General features: G+C 40.5%; 2 gene segments (V, D, J or C); both read left to right on the forward strand.

Moving 5' to 3' along the window:
* Positions 1 to 24,606, forward strand: part of LOC100439230 (T cell receptor alpha chain constant-like) — a 361,622-nt gene that overhangs the window by 244,452 nt on the left and 92,564 nt on the right.
* Positions 1 to 24,606, forward strand: part of LOC103892320 (T cell receptor delta constant-like) — a 45,390-nt gene that overhangs the window by 13,203 nt on the left and 7,581 nt on the right. The window contains 1 exon segment of the C gene segment in view: positions 14,275 to 14,332. Within this exon segment, the coding sequence occupies positions 14,275 to 14,332 (58 nt within the window).

Consider the following 24,606-nt stretch of genomic DNA (forward strand, 5'->3'; position numbering starts at 1 on the left):
TAGCTTTTGTCCCCCAAGAAAATGGTCCCTGATGTGCACTGCCTACTGAGTAAGGCTAAGAAAGATAGGAAGGAAGAGGACAAAGTGCAAGGAGAGAAACATTACTGCAAGAAGAAAAATAATAATGTGGGTGCAGAATATTTATCATGTGAATCCATATTAACCTGACTTCCTCAGAAAATGTCAGCATTAGTAGTAGAATGTGTATTTCCTTCAGAGCTCTGAAAGAAAATATGAGAATTCAAGAGGTGCTAGTGCAGAATCCACACACACACACACACACACACACACAAAGTGCTTCACTGTGACTGGAATGATGCAGAGTCTTGGCAATAGTTCAGGAAGCTGCCAGCTGTCCGCCCATTGTAAGCAGAGAAGTAGGTCATCTGTGGCTCCCCATCCTCATCTGTCTAGGCCATTTTCTTGGACCCTCCTCCACATCCCATTCCTCATGTTCTCATTCTGTTTCCATCAAACCGAAATCCTTGTGGGGTGGGGGGAGTGGGGAGGGATAGCATTAGAAGATATACCTAATGCTAAATGACAAGTTAATGGGTGCAGCACACCAGCATGGCACATGTATACATATGTAACTAACCTGCACATTGTGCACATGTACCCTAAAACTTAAAGTATAATAATAATAATAATAAATCTTTCAGTAAAAAAAAAAAAATGACCTGAAATCAATTCGTACTAATGTATGAGTCATGAAAACAGAGGAAGGCTTTAGCTTTTCTGAGATTGGCAGGGAGGGTCGCAAGTGAGCATTGTATTTTCATAGAGATAATAGCCATAAGCTAAACACTGCAGCAACCACAGAAGAATTTTCCAAGCCTGAGGAACACTGCCCAAAATAAAAGACAGAGGTTTGTTCTGTCTTTGTTTGGAGGTTCAGTGTGGATCATACACAGAGGGTCTGGAGCCTCCCACAGTGGGCACTTCTTTTCCCCTGTCCAGGGAGAAGTCCAGCTGGAGCAGACAACCAGAGAACATTAGCCTGCCCATGGGGAAAGTCATTGCAGCAGAATTAGGCCCAATAGAGGAAAAAAGATGCCTGGAAAGAGATTTCATTTCAATAGCTTTGTAAGAGTTGATAGCCATTCAACAGTGAAACAAGCATCCTTGTCAGTGGATGAGTTCGGTGGATGACTACACTGGGAAGATTGTCTACATACACTGAGCTAAACTCAGTGAGCTCTTTCCCTCCTAGAACTCATTATATACTGTATGTATATGATTATATATACTCTGTGCATTTAATCATGTATTATATATACTCCATATATGTATATTACATATACATATATTACATATACTCTGTATATGTAATCATACTCCATATACACATTTGTATCCATTACATAATCAATTTTCCATGCTATTGGATATTTTTCCTAATCAATATTTTTAATAAGTTATGTTAGTATTGTATCTAGAGCTATATTATAGTTTACTCAATCAGTTCACTTCATGGTTGAGCATTTAGGCAGCTTCTAAATTTTTCCTGCTATGAAAATTATTGTGATGAACACACCTGTACTTACAACTTTTTCATTATTTAAAGTCATCATATATGTATATGATGATTTGGACCCTGTTCCACATCCTATTCCTCATATGCGCTCATTCTATTTCTATCAAAACTCAATCTCAAGAATATTTCAGTATATGACTTGAAATCAATTCATTCTAAAGTTTAAGTGATGAAAATGGAGGAAGGCTTTAGCTTTTCTGAGGTTGGCAGGGAGGGTCACAGGTGAGCATTGTATTTTAATAGAGATAATAGCCATAAGCTAAACACTGCAGCAACCACAGCAGGTACACAAATGGTATATATACAAATATACAACTATATTTGTATAAATATATATAAACATATAATAAAGTAAGCTCCTATTTTCTTAATTAGAAGATTCAAAATTAAGAATTTTGTCTGACTTGAATATATAAAACTTTAGGGTTATAGAGAAATTAGCCAATTCTACTTTAGATGTTTTAATGTATTAATACAGTTAAACACACATATTTTAAAATCACATATTATATAAAATAATATATCAATTTTGAATACTGCTTTTTCCTTTTAATAATTCATAAAATTAATCAATCAATGTATTTGTCACCACCACAGCCACTTTTTTATCCTCAAATATTTTTCCAGAGTATATGAAACTCACTTTGCTAAATTGAAAATTTAGAAGCACAGTAGATTTAGAAACATAATTTTAAATTGTTTCAATGATAGCACATTATTAATACCTACTTTTGAGACACAATACATACTCACATAATATTAGAATCATTGTTTTGCCATTTATCCTGTAAGTGAATATTCATGATCTCCACAACAAAACATTTACTTTGATAGATTTGTTTAAACAATATCAAACACTTGCAATCTTGAAGGCACTGGAAGACCCAAAAAATAGTTACTACTTTTCTGTTAAACTACTTAGTCATCTTTTTAACTAATTCTATCAGCTGACTGCCATAAGCATCCATGAGCTAGCATTGATTGAGATCATTCCAATGTGTCCTCACTAAACTGTACTTAACTGTTCAAAGCAAAATAATTAAGTGAAAGCATTGTAATATTGTTTTTCATAATTATTGTAAGGAATCAAATATAAGGGATTTCTTCTTCTCTGAGGATCGTGAACCTTACTCCATGTTCAAATAGATATAGTATTTTCTCACAGTAAATTCCCCAAAGTGGAAATAGTCACTGAAATGAATATTTTTACTCTTTTGACATTAACCAAATGACTTCCAATAAAAATGAAACAATTTATATTGTTACCAACATCTTGCCCACATTGGGAGTGTCACCATTTTGAGCAAAAGCTTTAATTAAATATCTATCCAAAAAATGGTTTGTTAATACTTTACAGTTTTATTACTAGAGAGTTAAAACATTTTTTCAAGTCTGACAATCAATGATTAACTTTTTTCATTTGTCCTTCACCTATTTGTTTTTTAGGTTGATGTTGTTTTACTTATTGATTTGTGTGATTATAATAATTTTGTGCCTGAGTTTTACAGCATTTAACCACAAAAACAGCATTGGTGAAAGGAGTTTCAGGGGTGTTGTGGATGGCAGAGGGTGGTGATGGCAATGTGCCAAGGAAAGGGAAAAAGGAAGAAGAGGGTTTTTATACTGATGTGTTTCACTGTGCCTTCCTACCACAGAGGTTAGAGTGCATTAAGCCTTTGTCCAAAAACACCCAGCTGTGACCCGCTATGTATGTCTCAGCATTGGGAAGAGTCCTCTGAGTGTCATGAGAAATGATATATGAGTTTTATTGCCCCTGTGTCCCAATTATTTTCTGTTTACTCCATGTTGGTCTACTGCAATAGCTTCAGAACATAAACAAATATCACCAAAAGCATTAGTGATAAATAATTCCAACCACACACTTCAATGTTTACTAAATATACCCATGGCACTGTAAAAGAGAATATAATGGAAGAGTAAAGGAATTGAGACTAATTGTGACTGAGTACCTGTATAGTAGGCTACACACTAGGTATATGATGAACCAAGAAGTTGAACCCAAATCTAACTAACTTACATAATCCCTTCCTTTAAAGAACTTAATGTCCAGTACAAAGCAAGTGTTCAAAACAGTGTTTGTTGTGAATTGAATCCATTTCATTGGAATACAGCATGCTTGCAAAGTCCCAACTTTTTAAAATAATGTGTTTCTAAAGACCACTGGTCTCTAGAAAGACCGATGACCAAAGACCTTAGACCATTGGTCTAAGGACCATCTGGAAGCAGATCCCCAAAGTGAAATTCTGACATTGAATTCCCAAATCCTAACAGGTCATGTACCTTGTTCTGATAAGAAAACTGACAAATGAGGGAGTGGCAGTGGCATGAAGGATGTTAGTAGGTAGCATGAGCCAAATGGCCCACTGATGTGATGAAAAATGCACTCCTCCAAATAAGACCCTAGTTACTAGAAAGTCACAAGTAGGTAAACAGATGCCGGGAGGGACAGTTTTTGTTGGATAAAGTCAGCAGAGAAAAGCTTTTGGAGGAGATGAATCCTGAGATGGTGCCTACAGGTAGTGACAGAGTTCGTGCAACTGGGAATATTATGGAGAATGAAAGAGTCTCCCTCTCTAACTAATGCCACCAAGCAGTCCCTTCACCCCAGAGCAAAGACATAACCTATCTCCACCCAAGTGAACTATGTATTCTTGAAATATATCTCCTCGGAACTAAACCATTTTTCTGTTCACTTCAGATCAACCAGTGTGAATACCATAGATCTGACAGCTTAGAAGGCCTGTGTTCTCCTTCACTCTTCTCTTGACCCTATGTGAGTTTGATTCAAGAGCATGGGGATTAGTCCCTTCTCTTGAATTACAATCACCAATTAGCACACCACGTCCAACTGCTCTTTTTAAGTCTAGGAGAGCAAAAACAATGCACAGGTGAAGAAAACTATGCCTAGGCCTCATCCCTAGGTTGTCCAAAGTAACTGAATTTATGCCTTCAAGGACAGAATAAATCAAATAAAATCAAAGAAGCCCATTTTCAGGGAATAGAAACAATTCACAGCAATAACACCTTGAATGAAATTCTCATTTTTAGTGCAGAAATGGAACATAACATCCTTAGATTACTTGCTTTCTAAAAGTGAATATTCTTTAGGTATTACTTTTTCAACATTGATGAGTTTAAAACATTTCTTTTTGCATAGCAGAAAAAACTGTGTAGGCATTCACAGTTACAGAAAGAAAAAATATGACTAGCTTCCTGCTTCACACAAAGAAATCATGGGAAAAAAAAACATTTCAAGCCAAAAGAAAAAAAAGTTTTAAAGCATTTTAAAGTCTCATATTACTTGCTGGCTATAATGGGAATGTGTAACTTTGTGAAGATGTCTGTAGCCATCTTATCCTAATGATCACTCGTCTTTATCAAGCCATGATGTCCATCTTGACGTGATGCAATACACAGGGCATAACATCACCTACACAGTATTTCTGACAGAAATAAATAAATAAACTAAAACTGATCAGACTTTTAGTTCTAACAGGAGACAGGAAGCTAGAAAAGCAAATTAAAGGATTCTACAAAGAAACATCTAGACAAATCCAGCAGGTGAGACATTCCACTGGACAACAGGTTCAGTCCCACCAATAATCAATGTCATGAAAAGGGGGGAAAAAACTGCAGTAGAGGGGAAGCAGTGGAAGGAGAACTATTAAAGATTAAAGAGATTTAAAAGATTTAACAACAATGAAATGCATAGTCTTTGAATGGATCCTTGTTTAAAAAAAAAAAAAAAATCTGTAACAGAGGCCAGGCATGGTGGCTCACGCCTGTAATCCCAGCACTTTGGGAGGCAGAGACTGGAGGACCACTTGAGCCCAGGAGTTTAAGACCCTGTGTCTGGAAAAAAAAAGAAAAAAAAGAGAAAGAAAGAAAGAAAAAGAAAAAAATAATCTATAAAAGACATTTGGAGCATTTGGAGGAAAATTAGGAAAACTTGACTATGGGTTGGCTATTAAGTTATTTTCCGGAATTTCTGTTAACTTTGTTAGGTGGAAAATGGTATTGTGGTTGTGTAGAAAAATATTCTTTTTTGTAATATATACTGAAGTGAATTGTCATTTTATCTGTAATTTTTTTAAATACTAGAGCAAAATAAATAGAAAATGTGACAAATGTTAACAATTGTTAAATCCAGATGATCATTCTATAGATACTTATTTTATTAATCTCTTCTTTTTGGATTGTTTCAAAAATTTTGTAATAAAATCCTTTTTTTAAGTCTTCATTCTGTGGCTAGGCATGGTGGCTCACTCCTGTAATCCCAGCGCTTTGGGGAGCCAGGGCAGGTAGATTGCTTGAGCCCAAGAGTTCTAAACCAGCCTGAGCAACATAGCAAAACTCTGTCTTTACAAAAGAATATAAAAATGTCATCAGGCAAAGTGGTGCATGCCTGCAGTCCCAGCTACTAAGGAGGTTGAGGTGGGAGGATCACTTGAACCTGGGAGGTCAAGGCTACAGTGAGCCATGAGCATGCCTCTGCACTCCAGCCTGGATGACAGAGTGAGAACCTGTCTCAAAAAAAAAAAATAAAGTTTTCATTTTTAAATGGCCAACAAGTCTACAGCAAATTTAAACAATGAAAATATGGAATACAATATCTTCCTTAAAAATTAGCATATTTTCTTAAGGAATACTGCTCTGCTCAAAGAATTCCCTAGATCTGTAAGCGTTCGAACAAATTAAAATCTTGTGTTTATATAACATATTTCTAAGACAACAATGAATTCTGTCACTAGCTATATGAGTAAAATGAACACGAAAACCACGAATAATGATGGTGCACATTTTAGATTCCTATTATTCTTTTTCAAGACATAGGCATAACTGAGATATCTTAAAATCACTGACTTTCAAGATTTGAGATAATGACAATAGCTCAAGGTTAAGTCTTCCCCTTGTGTTAGAAGTGGGGGTGGGACAGTTCCAGACTTCCACAGTTGTACCAATGAACCCCAATCAGATGATTTTCAAGCTACTTCTCCTTCAGGTGGGTGGGCATCAGAGAGACGCTAAGAGAAGGTTTTGACAAAATCCAAAGTGTGTCCAGACCCCTCAAATAAGGTAACCTGACCAGGTTTAATACATTCTTAGGGCCTAATATGGATCGCAGTTCAAAATCCTTGTCTCTTTTAATTCTTGTCTGGTTGCTAAGTGTATTATTTGACCCATTAACTCTGCAAGTCATGTTGGTCCATTCTTCTTCTTTACGGTTTAGCAAAAAACCTAAGGTTACAGTTGCAAGTATCTGTCACTTAAACAAGTAAGCATTTATTATTTTTAGTGGGAGGGCTAACATATTGCCACAGAAATATAGTGTGGGTACTGAAGAAAATATACACAGACTCTCAGGTCATCACTGAGCCTTCCCACCATCATCATAGATCCAGCATCTGACTTCCAGAGTACCACCAAGCAGAAATCAGAGGCAGATGACATACAGATCCATGGTCCTTGACTCTAGAGAGTCCAGCCAAAATATGTGGGTCCATTTAATCATTTCTACAGAAATGGGAGGTTATTGCTCCAAATGACTTCTAACCACTCACTCATCCATCACTCAAAGCATATGATACAATTGATCTACCAGTCATTAGTAAACAGAAAGTGGTGAAGCAGTGGAGAGAGCTTGGTATTTACTGCTGCTATTGCAGATTTGGTAGCACAAACAACATGGAATTAGGACAGGGATTTTCAAAGTATTGCCCACGGACCTCTGAGCACCTCAAGATCTTTTCAGGGAGTCCATGAGGTCAGAATTATTTTCATAATAACAGCAAAACATTACTTGCCTTTTTCATTGTGTTGATATTTACACTGATGGTGGAAAAGCAATGGTGGATAAAACTGCTGGTGCCTTAGCATGAACCAAGGCGGGGGCATCAAATCTGTATTAATAATCATTATATTCTTCACTGCCACATATTTTCAGGGGAAAAAAGTTAGTTTCACTTAAAAATGACACTGACTGTATTACCTTGCTAAGGCTGCCATAACAAAATACCACAGACTAGGCGACTTCAACAACACAAATTTATTTTCTCATAGTTCTACAGGATAGAAGTCCAAGATCAAAGTGCTGGCAGAGTTGGTTTCTTTTAAGACCCCCATCCTCCATCTCCAGGCAGACAGCAGGCTTCCCGCTGTGCCCTCCAGAAAGGATGGTCTTTCCTCTTTGTGTGGGGAACACTGGTGTCTCTTCTCATGGTGTGTCCAAATTTCCTCCTCTTATAAGGACATCAGTCAGATTGAATTAGGGCCAAATTTAATGACCTCATTTTAACTTAATAACTTCTCAAAAGGCCCTTTCTGCAAATATAGTCACATTCTGAGGTTATGGGATTTAGGGCTTCAACGTGAATTTGGTAGAAAACAATTCAACCCATAATACTGACAAAGCAATAACAATTATTAATTTTATTAAATCTCAACTTTCTAGTACATGTCTTTTTAGTATTCTGTGTGACAAAATGATAAGTACACATAAAGCACTTCTGTTACATTCCAAATTATGATTGTTATCTAAGAGGAAACATTTGTGTGGTTGCTTGAGTTGGAAGCTGAACTAGCTACTTTTTCCATGAAACACACATTTTTGCTTGAAAGAACAATTGACAGGCAACTATGGTTATTCAGACTTGTAGATTTGCCAGGCATTTTCTTAAAAACAAATGCACAGAGCCTGTCATATTAAAATAAACAACTTATAGTTGTTGCTAATTATAAAATCTTTTTTTTTTTGACAGAGTCTCACTCTGTCACCCAGGCTGGAGTGCAGTGGTGTAATCTCAGATCACTGCAACCTCCACCTCCTGGGTTCAAGTGATTCTACTGCTTCAGCCTCTCAAGTAGCTGGGATTACAGGTGCTCACCACCACGTCCAGCTAATTTTTGTATTTTTAGTAGAGACAGGGTCTCACCATGTTGGTCAGGCTTGTCTCGAACTCCTGACCTTGTGATCTGCCCACCTTGGCCTCCCAAAGTACTGAGATTACAGGCATGAGCCACTGCGCCTGGCCTCCACCAGCACTCTTTAGCCTCTGTCCTTTGAGATGAAAGGCGTATTCTCCAGGGAGTCATTGCCGCTTCACCCTGACCTCTAGAATGAAGACACATAGAACAGACCTAAATCCATCTCACATCTTGAAGCCAAGTCCAGGTGGCCTGCAGACCAGTGAGCAAAAGTGATACATGTTTGTTACTGTAAGCCATTGAAATTTTGGGGTTGTTTGTTATAGATCACAATTACAACAAAAATAGCTGATTAATACAGATGGTGGGTCTTGAGAGGATTCTACCTTCATATGCTTTTAACTCTATGTTCCCAGCAATTATGAAATGGCATACACAAAATTTTTGGTGGCTTCCTATTATCCTCAGGACAACACAGTATAAAACACAAGATCTTAGCTTACTTGCTCCCTTAAATGCAGTTGCATTGAACTACTTACTTCCTGAATGCTCTGTGTTCTTTCCTATTTCTTTGCTCGAGATGCCGTTTCCTTCTTCTATCCCCCAATTGATCCATAGCCCGTCTGCATTTTCAGGGTCTTAGCTCAGTTGTTTGCTTCCCTGGGAATTCCTAAATGACTAACCCAAACTGATCTGAGTTAAGTGTTCACCCTTTTCAGAATTTTCATGGCATCCAGTACTTATCTCTATTTTTGCACTCAAAACCCTTTTTCTCTCTTCTTCATTAGGTTGAGACCCTTGAGAGAAGTGATCTGTCTTGTTCATCCCGGTATACCATGTACCAGCACAGAGCCTGACCCAGTGAGTGCTCAGAAAGTGCCTTCTGAATCCATTTTAAGGATGAGGTATTTCAGGTTCAGGGAAGATAAGCTAGTAAGTGACAGAGCCATCTGTCCCAACTCCCAGGCTCTGGCTCACTGCCTGGCACCAGGCTGCCTTATGGAATACTACCTTAACACTTGTTTAGTGGTACATGGCACCACTACTTAAAACACATTGATTTTTAATATTAGCCTGAGTTAAACATGGTTGGTAAGTTTAATTTGTTGTGATTTACTCCATACCATATAATATATTCCAAAGCCATATAGAAATGAGTTTCACATTGTCTACATATTTGGAGTATTCAAGTCATGTTCTCTTCCACTAAGATCAATTGCACCTCTGGAGAGGAATCCTCGAATGCCACAGCTGGGAGATGTTTCAAAGATCATATATTCACTCTCCTAGGTTTTCAGATGAGAGAGTCTAGAAAGATTCAGAGAGGTTTCACAACTTGGCCAAGTCACCCAATTTCAAAAGAACATACAAGAAATTGGGTATCTCTACCCCAGTGCAGTGATCTTTTTAGTACACTAGGCAAATGTCTTCTTTGGTCTTTCATTCTGGCATTTATGGTTGGAGAATATTTCAGCCTCTCAGTTGATACCCTTCCCTGGAGTGGCCATAGGATAGTCTGGGCAACCTGGCCCTTTCTTTCTCTGTGTAGATTTTAATCATTATGTGAGATGCTCTTCTGCAGGAATGCGGAAGAGTAGGCACAAGGTGGATGAATCCTGAAGTTCAACTATTCCTGGAAGGAGCCTGTGTCATGTTCTTTTTGCCAGGCAAACTCATTTTCAGAGGAAAGGGACAGTGTTGGAGGCTGGGTTGACTGTGTTACAGTTCAGTCCTGGCTGGATTAAGGTCTTATGCTTGGGAGCAAATTTATGGGATATTAAGCCAAGAAATGAAACAGGGATTAAACAGGGGCATCCTCCAGGCTTAGAATATTTGGGATTGTGAACTTTGAGCTGGTGTTATTTATCTCTACCCCCTGCTCCTGGTATTAACACATACGTTTTGAGAGTTGTAGACAAACTACAGCGTGTTTTAAAAAGGATACCAGGTCGTTTAACAGACTTCAAACCATGTCCTGGGAGGAATAGCTAAAACATATGGGAGACTGTAGACCAAAGGAAGGGAGGTATCATAGTGATCACAGTCTTCAGATATCTGTCAGAGAAGAGCTGGCGTATCAGAAAACAGTTGGATTCTCATGTCTGCTTATGCACTCTACCTATTGAAGTATGTTGGTTTGGTTGAAATATATGAGGAAAATCTGGCCTTACATAGATACGTAGTATGAAAACAAAGGAGTATTTTAATAGCCTGTTCAAAATATTGTGGACACGATATTCTTTATATTGCACCATAATTTGACAAGAGGTCGTTTCTTTGAAGGTTAGTTGCAATGTGAAATCTGATACCATGTTAGTGAACTTATCATATTCTGTTACATTAAAACATTGGTTTATCCTGAAATTTGGATAGAACGTTCACCCATGCATGCTTCTTAACCCATCCATTGGTCACTTGACTAAATTAGTTCACTGTTAAGCAGCTTCCACCTGTCAGCACACATTTTATTATTCAATACCAAAATATTTCAGTAGCTAACATAATCACTGGTCTCTTTAAATCAGGAAAAGTTTTTAAACATTGGTGAGCTGTCTACTTCACAGTGACAAACATAAATTTCCTAAAACTCTAATTTTTCCTGGAAGCTTAGATTTTATCATTAGCAGGCTGGGCACGGTGACACATACCTGTAATCCCAGCACTTTGGGAGGCCAAGGTGGGCAGATCACTTGAGGTCAGGCATTTGAGATCAGCCTGACTAACATGGTGAAACCCCATCTCTACTAAAAATACAAAAATTATCTGGGTGTGGTGGGAGTGGCTATAATCCCATCTACTTGAGAGGCTGAAGCAGTAGAATCACTTGAACCCAGGGGTAGAGGTTGCAGTGATCTGAGATCGCACCACTGCACTCCAGTCTGGGCAACAGAGTGAGACTGTCAAAAAAAAAAAAAAAGATTTTATAATTAGCAACAACTTAGCTTAGGAGGCTGAGGCAGGAGAATCGTTTGAACCTGGGAGACAAAAGTTGCAGTGAGATGAGATCGCACCACTGCATTCCAGCCTGGGCAACAGAGCAAGACTCCATCACAAAAAAAAAAAAAAAGAGAGTGCTGGTGGAAACCCATTATGTGACATGTCTTGAAGCCTCAGCTTAGAACTGGCACACCGTCACTTCCACTCATATTCTATGAATCAAAGCATAATGAAGCCCCAATGTCAATGAGCCTGTAGTAGGAAGCCCTGCAAAGTCACATGGCAAAGAACCCGGAAGTACACTTCTATTACAGGGAGGAAGTGAAGAGTTGGGAAGCTGCATTCTCATCAGGATTCCCAACTTTTGTTTCCTCTAACTAATTCTATTCACACCAGTTTCGGATGGCTCCTTCTTGGGAAAGTCACCAGCACCAGAAGGAGCTCAATGAGTCTCATATGGGTGGGTCAGAAGCTTATTTCATCAATCAGCTACCTCTTGCCATTTCAAAGACTAGTACCTAAGGCCAGATACACTCAAGAGTCCAAGTGACAGTTCTTTATTCTTATCTGGTTCTCCCCATGAAGCCTTTTGCTCTATGCCATCCCATTACATCATCTGTTATTGAGGCCATAACATTTCTTATTTTTCTCTTTCCCTATTTGCTTTTTTTTTTAATCAGCAAAAGAATGTTAGACTTTATATACAGCGATAACGTTCCTTGGAGTTTATGGGGCAGGCATGCAGCCGTATGTAGGGTGGAAAGTCATCACAAAGGTCATAGGTAAAATAGTCGTAATTAAATCAAACCATGGATTTGGATAAGACCTCCAGGGAAAGTGTGAATATTAACCTTTTTAAATTCCTGCTCCCTGTTGATAAATAGCAACAACAAGAAAATTCATGCTCTTCTTTCATGGTTAAAGTTTAATAAGGCCACTTTCGATGAGCCTATCACCTATCATATTGCTTTGTTTTGACAGCACTAGAACAGAGATCAAAGGCAAACAAGACCAGTGTCTTGTGAGCCCTGAGGAGAGGTTTTGAGAAGGCAATGACTGGGCGAAACTCTGAGGTCAAACAAGATTAAAACTGAAAATCATCCGTTGAATTTGGCCAGAGCTGCTGCCTCTGATTGCTCAGGTTGTGCCTTCACAAGGGCACCTGGCAGAGAGGAGAAGTGGGGCTAAAATTCAATGCGTGCTCTGCCGCCAGCCAAGGCCCTGATGTGGGGCTGCATCTTCCGGAAAGGGAAGGCCTTTTATAAACCGCACAAAAGTGCAATCTGTTCGCCAAGCTTGAACCCAAGGGGCTATCTCTACATTCACCCAGCAGGGCTGCCTTTTCTAAATCGCACAAAGCACCATATGGGCTACTGGCCTGAATTTAGCAACTGGGAGGAGGTCAATGGAGAGGACACAATTTTAAATTTACATGAAAACCCTTTGTAAACTGTATAACACTATTCAAGTGGAAAGCGGGGCAGGAAGAGGTGATTCAGAAGCTTAGCAGGTGACAGGAGAAATTACACTGACCACAAGCATTTTCCGCCTAACCCACAGCATGTAGAATCTACATGAGATGTTTAAGTACCCGACAAACTCCTCAGTGGGAAACCATTTGAGGGCAGACTGGCCAGAAAGCACAGATGGGAGTGGATGTGATTATTTCTAAAAATCCATTCTAGTCACAAACCCCAAGGCAGATCTAGCCAGTGGGGCAGAAGAGCCCCAGAAAGAAGCACCTGAGCCAGCTTGGCCTGACCTAACTGTCAGGACCCTTTGATCTTGCTGGAGCTTGACTTGGAGAAAACATCTGGTTCTGGGGATTCTCAGGGGCCATATAGTGTGAAACCGAGGGAAAGTTTTTGTAAAGCTCTGTAGCACTGTGACTGGGGATATACGCACAGTGCTACAAAACCTACAGAGACCTGTACAAAAACTGCAGGGGCAAAAGTGCCATTTCCCTGGGATATCCTCAGCCTGGGTCCCATGCCTCAGGAGACAAACACAGCAAGCAGCTTCCCTCCCTGCTTTGGGGCCTGTAAGGGATAGCAGGAAGTTGACTGGACCAGGGAGATGACCACGGCTGCTGACCTCTCACTCACTGCTGTTCTTCCTTGGGTGAAACTGGCATTTCTACATTTTCTTACAGCACATTTGGGGAATACAAAAAGGTCTTTCTTAAAAACTATTCTTGTCTTGCTTTCATGTTGATTCTATTGCAAAAGAGAGTTATATGAGCCACCTCATACGGAATTTCTAAATTCAAACCTCTAGAGAGATTTACCCAAGTGCTTTCCTTTGCAGTTTGGGAAGATGGATTTGAAGAGACATTGATTTGTTTGTAGGCAATCACCAGCCACAGTTGCTCATTCTAAAGCTGACTGCTCTGTAAATCACCCAGTGCTTCATGCCACCCTTTCTCCTCTTGCTGTGCCACACATTATCTGCCTTTAAAGCAGCACTGGTGGCTGTAAAGGCCTTAACCCTGGAGTAGTCATGGAGCCAAGACCCACCCCTTTGACAGTGCCAGCCTTCCAACATAGAGAGTTGAGTATGGGTCTAGGAAGTGAGAGCAATGTAAAACAATAGAAAGCAACAGTTCAGAGCACTGCATCAAGTGTACTGTGCTGGAAAGGTCCGCCATAGGAAATATGCTCCTCCATACTCCTCAGACAACAGCCTTCCGAAAGCAAACCTGTCCCTATCTGCAGATGATTAATCACCTATGAACCAGCTGGATAAGCAACAAGTGCCATCTTTCACGGAGCTGAGCCTTAAAGATCCTCCAGTCCTAAAGCTAATGGGAAGAAGGTAGGTGGGAGCAGTGCTGAGGTTTTTGGAACGTCCTCAAGTGCTGTGACACTGATAAACTCATCTTTGGAAAAGGAACCCGTGTGACTGTGGAACCAAGTAAGTAACTCATTTATTTATCTGAAATTTAAGGTTAAGGCATCCTCCATCTAAGGAGGCAGAAATAATCCTGAAATGGGAAATGGGTGAAATAGCTAGCGTTTAGGAGGACTCCTGGGAAGAGGTGAAATATGGTTAATCCCTTCCATAGGAGAGGAGCAGAAGGTGTCTGTAAAAAAAGAGTTTGGGGCATATGAAAGGACCCATCCGGCTCAGAGGAAACAGAGAACTCTGCCCAGTCCATCGAATTTGGGTCAGGCTGTAGAAACCACAGAGTCATTGGCCCGACTCCCTGAGCAGAGTCAGAATGGACACGGAATGAAGCTGACTTGAGTCCAGGTGGTTTTACCAATGTGATTCCAAACGTTCTGACCTCCCTTATGCCAAACACATCCTCCTGGAAGAGCTCAGAACTGAATCCATCTCCTGGGCATGGAGGGTGAGGCGAGAGCAAGTAGTCCCTGGTGTTGTGATATTTCTCTTTAGAAGAAAATAACTTGTTTCAAACATTTGTTTCTAATTGTTTGAGCTGCAAATGAAAACTAGGTTACTAGTGAGAAATATGGGACATGCTGGTTCCCGCTGAGACCAGATTCCAAGCAGTACAAAGTGAATGTGTAGTGCTTCCAACTAAGAAATGCATTGAAGCCTCCAGGACACAGCCAGGAGAGTTCCCTACCACTCACCAGTGTTCATTGTTTTTGCAAAGAGTATATGGTACCACTCACTTATTAACAGTTATGCAAGAATCAGTGCTAAGGTTGTTGAAGGATTGTGCTCAACACAGAAGGCATCTTTGGTGTCCTTTCAATGACATTTGAATTCAACCGTGTCTTGCCAAAAAATAAAATAAAATAAGACAGTGGTCTCCACCTGGCAGCAGCTTCCAGTTAGATAGTACATATTAATCTTAAGTCAGAAAATGTAATAAACCAATACAAAAACCCGTTTCGAAGGTCCTAGGGAAGTCAGTAGTCCCAAATAGGGGACAGTAGTCCCAAATCAGCCCAACCAGCTGTTGGAAAAGAAACAGCATGCCCTGCCCTGGCTGGGACTTTGGCACTCAGCTCGGGTTCTTCAAGGTAAAAGAAGGCTCTAGAGAGATAGGGTGGTGACGGTGGGCTCCTCTCAGAGACCAACTGGGGACAAAGCAGTTCCAGGCATATGCGGGGAAGGAGGCTGAGGAAGGGGAAGGACAGGCATGAGCATCCCCAGACCTCACACACTGCAGGGAGAAAAGGGGCAGGGGCCCTGCCATCAGGGAGAAAGACACCCAAAGCTGTGCTAGCGGAGTCAGTGCAGAGATGTTCAGACTTTTTTAAAAAATCAAAATCTTAGTAAGATTTTGAAATTTTCACTAATTTGGGCCTTTGCCTTTAGACCTTATTATCATCAAAATTTTCACTAAAATAAGTTTATCCACACTTCCAACAAAGCTAAAGACTGATTATCCTAATTTCCCTTTGTTTGCCAAGTTTTTCCTAATGAATTAAGTTCCTCTGTTTACCCATTTACTTGATCCATATTTCCCTAACTGTGGAGTGCATAGCACATATTTTCAGATGGAGAGACATTCTTTTTATTTGCATGGATCTATCTTTTAATGGCTATCAGAATAGTACAAATAGGCTATCAAACCCATGTGATTTCAAGTTTCCTTTTAATTATATTTTAAGTTAAAAAGTGAGTAATTTTTTTTTAATTATTAAGCAAATTATGACAGATGAATATGACCAAAAAAGCAGGGGAGATGTGCTTAATTGAAGTTTGGGAAATGCTGAACTTCATATTGGTGCATTTCATCAGCCTTTGAAGTGAAAAAATAAGGGGTATCCAGAGGGGGCACAACCTAGAATATCTTTGAATGGCAACTTCTATTTTTAAGCTACCAACATTGGATTAAAGAGACAGCACTGCAAACCCAGGGCCTTTATCTTCTCAGAAGGCTTTTGATGCTTTTTTTCCCTTGGGAGCTTCTTTCAAGTTCTTACTTACGGAGCTCCTGGGTAGCACAAAACTAACAGAACAGGTCTATACAAACCCACAGCTGTAGATCCCACACTTTAGTCCTCTGGACAGAGTAAACCTGGAGAGACCACTTAGCTTCATAAAACAGAACAGAGAAACAGGACAAAACAGCATGGGATAAAGTAATGTAAACATGTACTTCTACGGTAACAACAGCGGCAGCGGGGAAAAGAGGCATGGTCGTTGGGAACATCTGTGTGGAAGTGGGCCATGTGTGGACTTTGAATGCAATCTATTATTGTATGTCATAATTATGTAACTACCACTTTTTGAGTGCCTATCATTTATTAGGCCACTGGGCTAAGTCCTTTAATGAATGTCATTTCACTCAGTCCTCACAACAATCATGTGGAATTGAGGTACCATGACTTGCCTTTTATGGATCAGGAAACTGAATCTCAAAGAGGTTCCTCAAGATCACACAGCTTAGTAAAGTCATCATTTGAATCATCTGCTTGATGCCAGAATCTGTGCTCTTAAGAACTCTGCTCCTCCATCAGGGCTGCAGCTAGACTAGGGCATGTGTGGAGGTTTTTCCTGCCTGGCCCAGCCTCTGCCTCAGGTCTCTAATGAGCTCCTTTTCAAGCTGAATCAGAAACAACAGTTATGCCACTTCCCTTCCAGTGCCATCCCCATCTCTTCTTTCACCAAGGAAGAACTTCTGAACCCCCGCCAAAACCAGTTACCCAAAGCAGCATTCCCCTTCCCCAGGAGGAGCCAGGTGAGGCCCATCTCTCACATTATACCCCTGGAGACACAGGGTCCCTAAATACAGAAAGGTCCAGACGATGATCAGAGCATCACCCTTTCCCTCAAGAAAAGGAGTCCACATAATTCTGGCCTCATCAAGATGTTTCCCAGATTCCAAGAGATGACCTTCCCATTCCTCCAGGCCCACTAGCCCTTGGCCTGGCATCTGGCATTCCCTCTCACTCCCAGTGAGCATCTCCCAGAACAGAGCCTTTGCACCTGCAAGTCCTTCCACCTGGAGCCATTTTCTCCGAGGGACTCACACAGTTTTCTCCCTCCCCTCCTCCAGGTCTCCACTCAAATGTCATTTCCAGTGAATCCTTTCCCTACCACCTCATGTCACTCTGAAGACCCCTTTCCCTCCTTTATTTATAGCCCTCATGTCTACCTGAATCTTTGTATGCTCGTTTACTGTCTGTTTCCCTTGCTCTGTGAGAGAAAGGACATTGAGTTGTTTCTTACTGCATCTATGAGCACACTGAAAACACTAAACAAACATTTGTTGAATGAGTGAATGAATAAATAAAGGAATGAATGAATCAGAGAAAAAGTCAGCTATGGTATAAAGCAAAAGAAAAGAAAAATGAAAGGAAGCTGGTAACCTACAGAGCCAAGCCTGAGCCATGGCTCTGCAACCCGTCACAGGTTGCTGCCACTATGTGCCAGGCACTATTCTGGGTGCTAGGGAATCCACATGAACAAAGCAGGCATGAATTTCTGCCATATTGGAGCTTATTTTCTAATGGCAAAAGACAGTTGGTAAATTAAATAAATAAATAAAATATACAGTATGTTAGGGTGGTAATAAGCCCTGAGAAGAAAAATAAAGCCGGGAAGGAGAATAAAGAGGACTAGTGGGAGGGACCAGCATGCAGTTTTAAACAGAAGAGTCACAGAAGGTCTCACTGGAAAGGTGACAGTTGAGCAGAGACCCGAGGAAGTGGTAAAGTGAGCCATGCAGACCTCTGGAAGAAGAGCACTTCCAGGCAGAGGGGCCACAGGGCTGCCTGGGGTGTGTGGCTGGAGGAGGGGAGGGAGTGATGGGGAGAGAATGTGAAAATTAGGTCAGATTGGTGACGGGTTGGGGAGAGGGTGGCTTGTAGGCCACTGTAAGGACTTCTGCTTTTGGATTCGAAAGGAAAGATTGGAGAGTAGAATGGAAGTCACATGTAACCTAGAGAAAAGATCTAGAGAGACAGAAACCTGAATACCAGTCCTTACCCATGGCCCTAAGAAGTGGGCACCCTCTTCATATCACATAACACCAAAAAATAGCTTCTGTTCTTTTTCAGCAACCTGTCCCAACAATCCTTCCTGCTTGGGAGCTCTGTTCTTAGTGCAATTACATTCCCCACGCCTCAAGTAAAATGTATCTTCTCTGAGTTTAGCCCTAATAAACATTCTAATAATTACATCGAGGCTCTCTAGTTCACAGATGCTGTATCTAATCTTATAACCTATAATGCAGAAGATGTTATCCTCACTTCGTAGAGAAGCCAAATAAAGCTCAGTGAGTTTAAGGAACTTGGCCAAGATTACACACTTGGAAAGGGACGGAGTCAAAACTAGGTTTGGGATCTTCTGACATCTTTCTACTTCACAATGACTAGGAACCACCCTTCATGTTAGTGATTCTCCAACTATCATCTACGGTCTTTTAAGGATTGTAAACTGATCTGAAAAATCCATATTCCCTCCTTGGTTTTTATGGGTGACATACAGGCAATCTCATAGATTCTGATGTTCACGTGTGACAGAAATTAATTTAACTGTCACTTCTAAGTGTGAGAGTGTCATTGAAGCTAGCTGAAATTTGGTATGCATGAATGTGTTATTAAAATGGATGGAAAAACTTCATTCTATTTTGTACTAAGCAGTCTGGCTGCCGCACAATACTTGGCAATGATGCAAAACTCTCAGATATGAAATAAATTTCCCCTAAAAGGTTGGAATGCATGGTATATATAACCTGCTAGGTCCCTGCCTCACCTAAGTGTAGCCCAAAGGTAGAGAACCACTACTCTATGACCAACGTTCCACCCTTCTTTCCTCTTGATCAAACCAAAAAACATCTTTCCAGTCTATATTCATTCTCTCTTATTTGAGCACAAATTCTGTCAGATTGTAATACGGGCAAAAGCTTGGATTTCCACTTGACACTAGAGTCACCTCTTGTTCCATCCTGAAGGACAACCTCTAAGACTGAGGAGAAGAGGCTAGGCCAGATGGGACAGAAAATCGCATGGGATGAATATCACATGACTTGGCAACTGGGGCTAGGGTTGCCATAAAGGGAAAAGCAAGGTAGTTTTTGGATTAGGTATGTCAGCTGTGCCACACCCCTGATCTTTGGCAAAGGAACCTATCTGGAGGTAGAACAATGTAAGTAACCTACTTTTCCTTCTTATGACCACTATGTTTGGCAATTATACTTGTTAAATATTTTTCTAAGTCACCAGGTTAGGAAGCAGTGCTCCAGTAGGTAATATAGCAAGGGACGGCTTGAGGAACAGGAACTGAGTTTCCCATAAAATCCAGGATGGCGTCTGTGCTTCAGTGAGCCGTCTTGATCCATTGTCCTTCCTAGAGAGTTTCTATTCCCTCTACCTGGCTCCAGAAAGCTAGCCTCCTCAACATCTATGTATCCACCATGTACAGATCTAGGCCACCACTGTGATCAGACTCACACGACAGCACTTCAGGGGGTAGACACAAGGTGAAATGAGGAGCACGCTGAACCGGTAAATCAGAGGCCAAATTCCAATCTGTCCAATGCATTAATTGACAATGCATTAGCTGACAAACTCTGTGACTTAACTGCACTGAACTATAGTTTCCCTATAGTTAGATGAAGGATTTCCAAGCTGTCTTCCAGCCCTTGCCCACTATGATCCTGATTATCCCCAGACCAATTCTTATGAACAATTGGGAGGAAAAGCAAGGAAGCCCAATGGTGTGACTGTCCTACTACCCATTAGGAATTCTGTGATTTAATGGAAAAAAAAAAAAAGCACTGGAAAGGGAGTGAAAACTCTCCCTATGCATCCCTTAATTAGCCCTTGTGTGATCACAGAGGTTTGGAAAAATGATGCCTTGAGGCTCCTTTCGGTCCTACCATCTATTACTCTGGTTCAGGGGCTGGAAACTGGAAACTGAGTGAAGCCCAACTCAGCCACTCACTTAACCACCTTTACAGTGCCTTTGTCTGTGAGATGGATCTAAAAATATCACCTCATAGAGTTTATTTCAATAACTTTGTTGAAGTAGTATAAACACCAGCTGTTTAAGTAGGAAAGTATTTATACAAAGGATAGTCATCTGTGATTATTATAGTCCTTTGGATAGACCCCAAGTCTTTTGCATCAATGGCTGTTTCTCCAACCATTGTGTCCTTCCACCTCTCACTGAGGCACACTCCTGTTGTGATTGATTTAGTTGAGGCTTATAGTTACGTTTCTGCCTACAACAGCCATTTGGCAATTCTCAGCAAAATATGTGAAAATTTTATCCTGAAGCAAGATCTGGGAGTAAGAGATGGCAGGTTGAGGAGATAATAGCAGAAAATCTAAGGACTTGCCTAAGTGTCAAAACTCAGAAGATAGCAGACATCAAAAAAAGCTGCCAAAATATAATGCTCAGATCTCAGAAACCCTTGCAAAGCTCTGTCTCCAGCTACACCCATTCTGCTCCACCCACCCACTTCCAAACAGATGAATTAGACTGACAGGGAGCAAATAGGTAGCAAGGTTTTTTGTAATGATGCCTGCGGTAGTGCTTTGAGAGCACAACTCTTCTTTGGAAAGGGAACACAACTTATCGTGGAACCAGGTAAGTTATGCATTTTACTACAGCTCAGTGTGTATATTTCTTTAGGGTTGTTATAGCATAGTCCTGAATGAATGGGGCTTCTTTGGAAGTAAAGAGTTCTAAATTAGAAACCTGTTGTTTGTTGCAAATAGTAGGGGTAAAATTTGGAAGCAAATGCATTAGATTTCTCTTAAGAAAATATTCTGTATATGCTTGGAAACTCCATTCTGAGGTTTGGTATTGATAAGTTTTTTACAACTACTGAAAAAAAGCCCTAGGTCAGGCTTCTAGTTTTGGGCCCCCTGGAACCAGGAAAAAGGCAAGCTGTGGTTGAGGAAGGTCTCTCCAGTATTTATGAGGGATAAAAGTCACGGTCACAGTGTAGGAAGAGGGAAGGTTAGAAAGAAAAAAAGTATTATGAAAGAAGGAGTTTTAAAAAGAGGATCTTTCTCTCTCTCTCTCTCTCTGGATAAGAAGCCAATCTTGCCCTTGTCACTTTTTTCCAAGAACTTGCATTAAACCAACATAACTGGCTCAGATTAAATGGTTCTCAAGGTCCCATCCTGGCCTGGGTCTGCTGAGAGCAGTTATGTGCTCACCTCTCCTGTTAGCCCTGAAACTGGGGACTCTGCACAATGGTTCAGGAGCCTGTATCCAATGTAGAAACACAGCCACCAACTTCAGGACAATAGAGAAGTCGTGGTCCCCTACTGGAGACATTGTCTACTGGTAGCCTACTCCAGTGTCTGGAAATCCAGGGGCTGTATTCTGGTAGTTTGGGTAGCTGCCAACAGTCAATCACTAAGACCAGTCCAGAGAATAGCCTTCAGACACCTTCCAAAATGCCAAGTCCATTGGGAGAGCCATCACCTCTTACATGATTAGGTATTGATTTTGTTTATTCAGAAGAAATAAATAAGTAGGGAATGGTACATAAATGTGGCTAGGCTATCTGACCAAAAGTCCAAAAAGTGACTGGTGCCGTCAACATGGTCTCTGCCTCTCAGAGAATAATATAAACTTATAGGGGTTCTCCACTGCCTGTTGCCTCCAGGGAAATGGTAGAAATTGGTGAGTTTTCTTATCTTTGAGGGGAGAAAGACTAGGGCACTGTAAAGGAGGGAAACAGAATCATGTCGTAGCTGATTATAGTCTGATTGATGTTTAGCAAATTGCATCTGAGCAAAAAATACTGTGTTTGATTTTCCCCTAAAATCATTTCCACTTGAAATTTGGAATTATCTGCAGTGTCAGAATCAAATCTTTGAGGCTGTGCCTTTGGGAGTCTTAGGGAAGAAGGAAATTGATGAAACTGATGCTTAGTCCCTCTGCCAGGATGCTGACCATGCTCCCCGATGACACTCCATTCGCTTCTCTGGTTTTCTTCTCCTGCAGTGGTGAAATGTAATATGATGATGTGAAGCTCAGGTATGGGATGTGAAAATTTTCAAATCAAATCCCAAGTCCTTAAAGTTTTGACAGTGAATAATGGCCCTACACAACTGTCATTCTCTTTTGCCTGGCTCTAGCCCAAGGATCTTGATTTTTGGTGATGATGCAGAGTAATTCACATGGTCTTTAAGTTACATTGCACATGATGACTATATACTCCTGAAACTTATATCTGGATCCAGAGTCAGGAGAAATTATAAAACAAAAATAAGCAATGCAAAGCAAGCACTGGCTTCTCTGACCTGTGTCCATGACACACAGCACCAGTGGGCTCCCCCAGCAGTGACCAATTTCTCGTTCAACCCTCAGGTCCTTAGAAAGCCTTTCGCCAAGCTCAGGGAATTAGAAAGCGGGTTCGTTATTATTGTGAGACTCAGTCTGAGTGATGGGGGAAATTAGGTTTCTAATCAAAATTCTGTACTTGTGACCCAAGAGAATGGAACCAGAGTATAATAAGAATGGAACCTGTTTCTATAACCCTCCTCTCCTCTAGGTTGAGGAGATGTTATAGTTACATTTGTTGTAAGAAAGGTCAAGTTAAGTACCCCATCCCTACCCTCAAGCTATGTGCTCTTATTGGATGCCCCTCTCAATAAACTGGGAGTTAGATTTTCCATCATGAAGGCAGCTATTTGTCACCTGCCACCCTCTTCTCTTGCTCTGTCTCAGCCCTGCCCTAGTATCTCTTGGATGGGGATTTCACCCTCACATCTCTATCAAGCAGTTCAACTATTATTAGCTTCAAAGGGAACTGACACTCTGTGTACTCAGCCCCTTGGTCTCATCAAGAGCAGCTTTGTAGTTCTCTGAGCTGTGGGGTCTCTAGGCTGAGACCTGAGGCTGGGGAGGCAGGGCACAGATGTTACAGCCCAGGCCCCAGGGCCAGCTCCAGGCTAGTTACCTGTAAGGCACTGTCATAATGTGCTCCTGGGACACCCGACAGATGTTTTTCGGAACTGGCATCAAACTCTTCGTGGAGCCCCGTGAGTTGATCTTTTTCCTATATTTCTAGGGATAATTTGAGTCCTGGCACTGGGGCTGCAATCCAGTTTGCATTATAAATTATAACTAGTAAATGAAATTATAACAAGGAGACAGAGTATTACAGATGTGAAACAGGCCAGAGTGAACACACTAGACTGAGTCACTTAAGTAGCTCTGTTAACTCTTTTTATTTTAATATATATAGATACTCTATATTAAAACAATAGCTCCCATTTATTTCTGAAATCTTCAGAGCAGCCCAAAAAACACAAAGAAATCTAGAAGAACTACGCTAAGAGTTGGAGCATTCAGGTGCAGCGGAGACAGTGGGAGGGATACTTCAGCCCCAATTCCTCAGGAAGCTGCTTCATCTCTGCACATCCCTTTGGCTAAGCTAACTAGTATGCATGCCTCCTTGCAAACTGAAAACAAGTGTCCTACAGCTTGGAAGATTCTGGAGAAAGGTAGTTAGCATAGTCAGAGTAATTAGGCAGAACAAACTTTTATTTCAGGGTTTAAGTTAAATCCCATATTGGCAGAAAGTCTTGAAATTCTGAGTGACAGTTATTACAGTTGTTGTAATTCTTAGGGGATCAGTAGGACTAGCTATGTGAATCTAAAACATAGGTGACTTCTAAGTTTATAAATTAAGAAAGACTGTTCAGGAATGGTATACACTTTTTTGGTATTGTTTACCAGCACATAAACTTAGCAATGTATTGGTGTTCATAAAAAGAGAAAGTCTGACAATAAAGCAATTTTCCAAAGAAATAACACTTGAAACACATGTTGCAATGTAATTATATTTGTGGACCAAGAAAAAAAGCCTACAAGTTCTTCAAAGATAAACAATTAAATTTTTAATCTAAATTTTGGACTACAATTTCATACAGCTTCACGTTTGGGTTTAAGTCAAATACAAAATAGACTAGGATGCCTATGGCAACTGTATTGAGTGCATTCCAGTTTTTAAAAAGGTTTAATTCAGTCAGACACCCGTTTCTTTGGTTCCCAAGATGCCAAACAATGGATTCGATAAGACACTTTCTTTCAAACAATCGTTTTGAAAATATAAACATTAATGTAGAAAGAGGGATTCAGAAAAATGTTTTATCAAATCAATGTATTATGCTCTATCTGAAATGCTAATAGAGTCAGAGCACAATATCATAAGTGCATGACCGTCTTCAGACATCTGTCTTTTCAATTATATTGTATTATTCAAATTACTCAAACCCAATCTCCCCAGCCCA

Source organism: Pongo abelii, chromosome 15 (assembly GCF_028885655.2).
Source record: "Pongo abelii isolate AG06213 chromosome 15, NHGRI_mPonAbe1-v2.0_pri, whole genome shotgun sequence".
NCBI lineage: Eukaryota > Metazoa > Chordata > Mammalia > Primates > Hominidae > Pongo > Pongo abelii.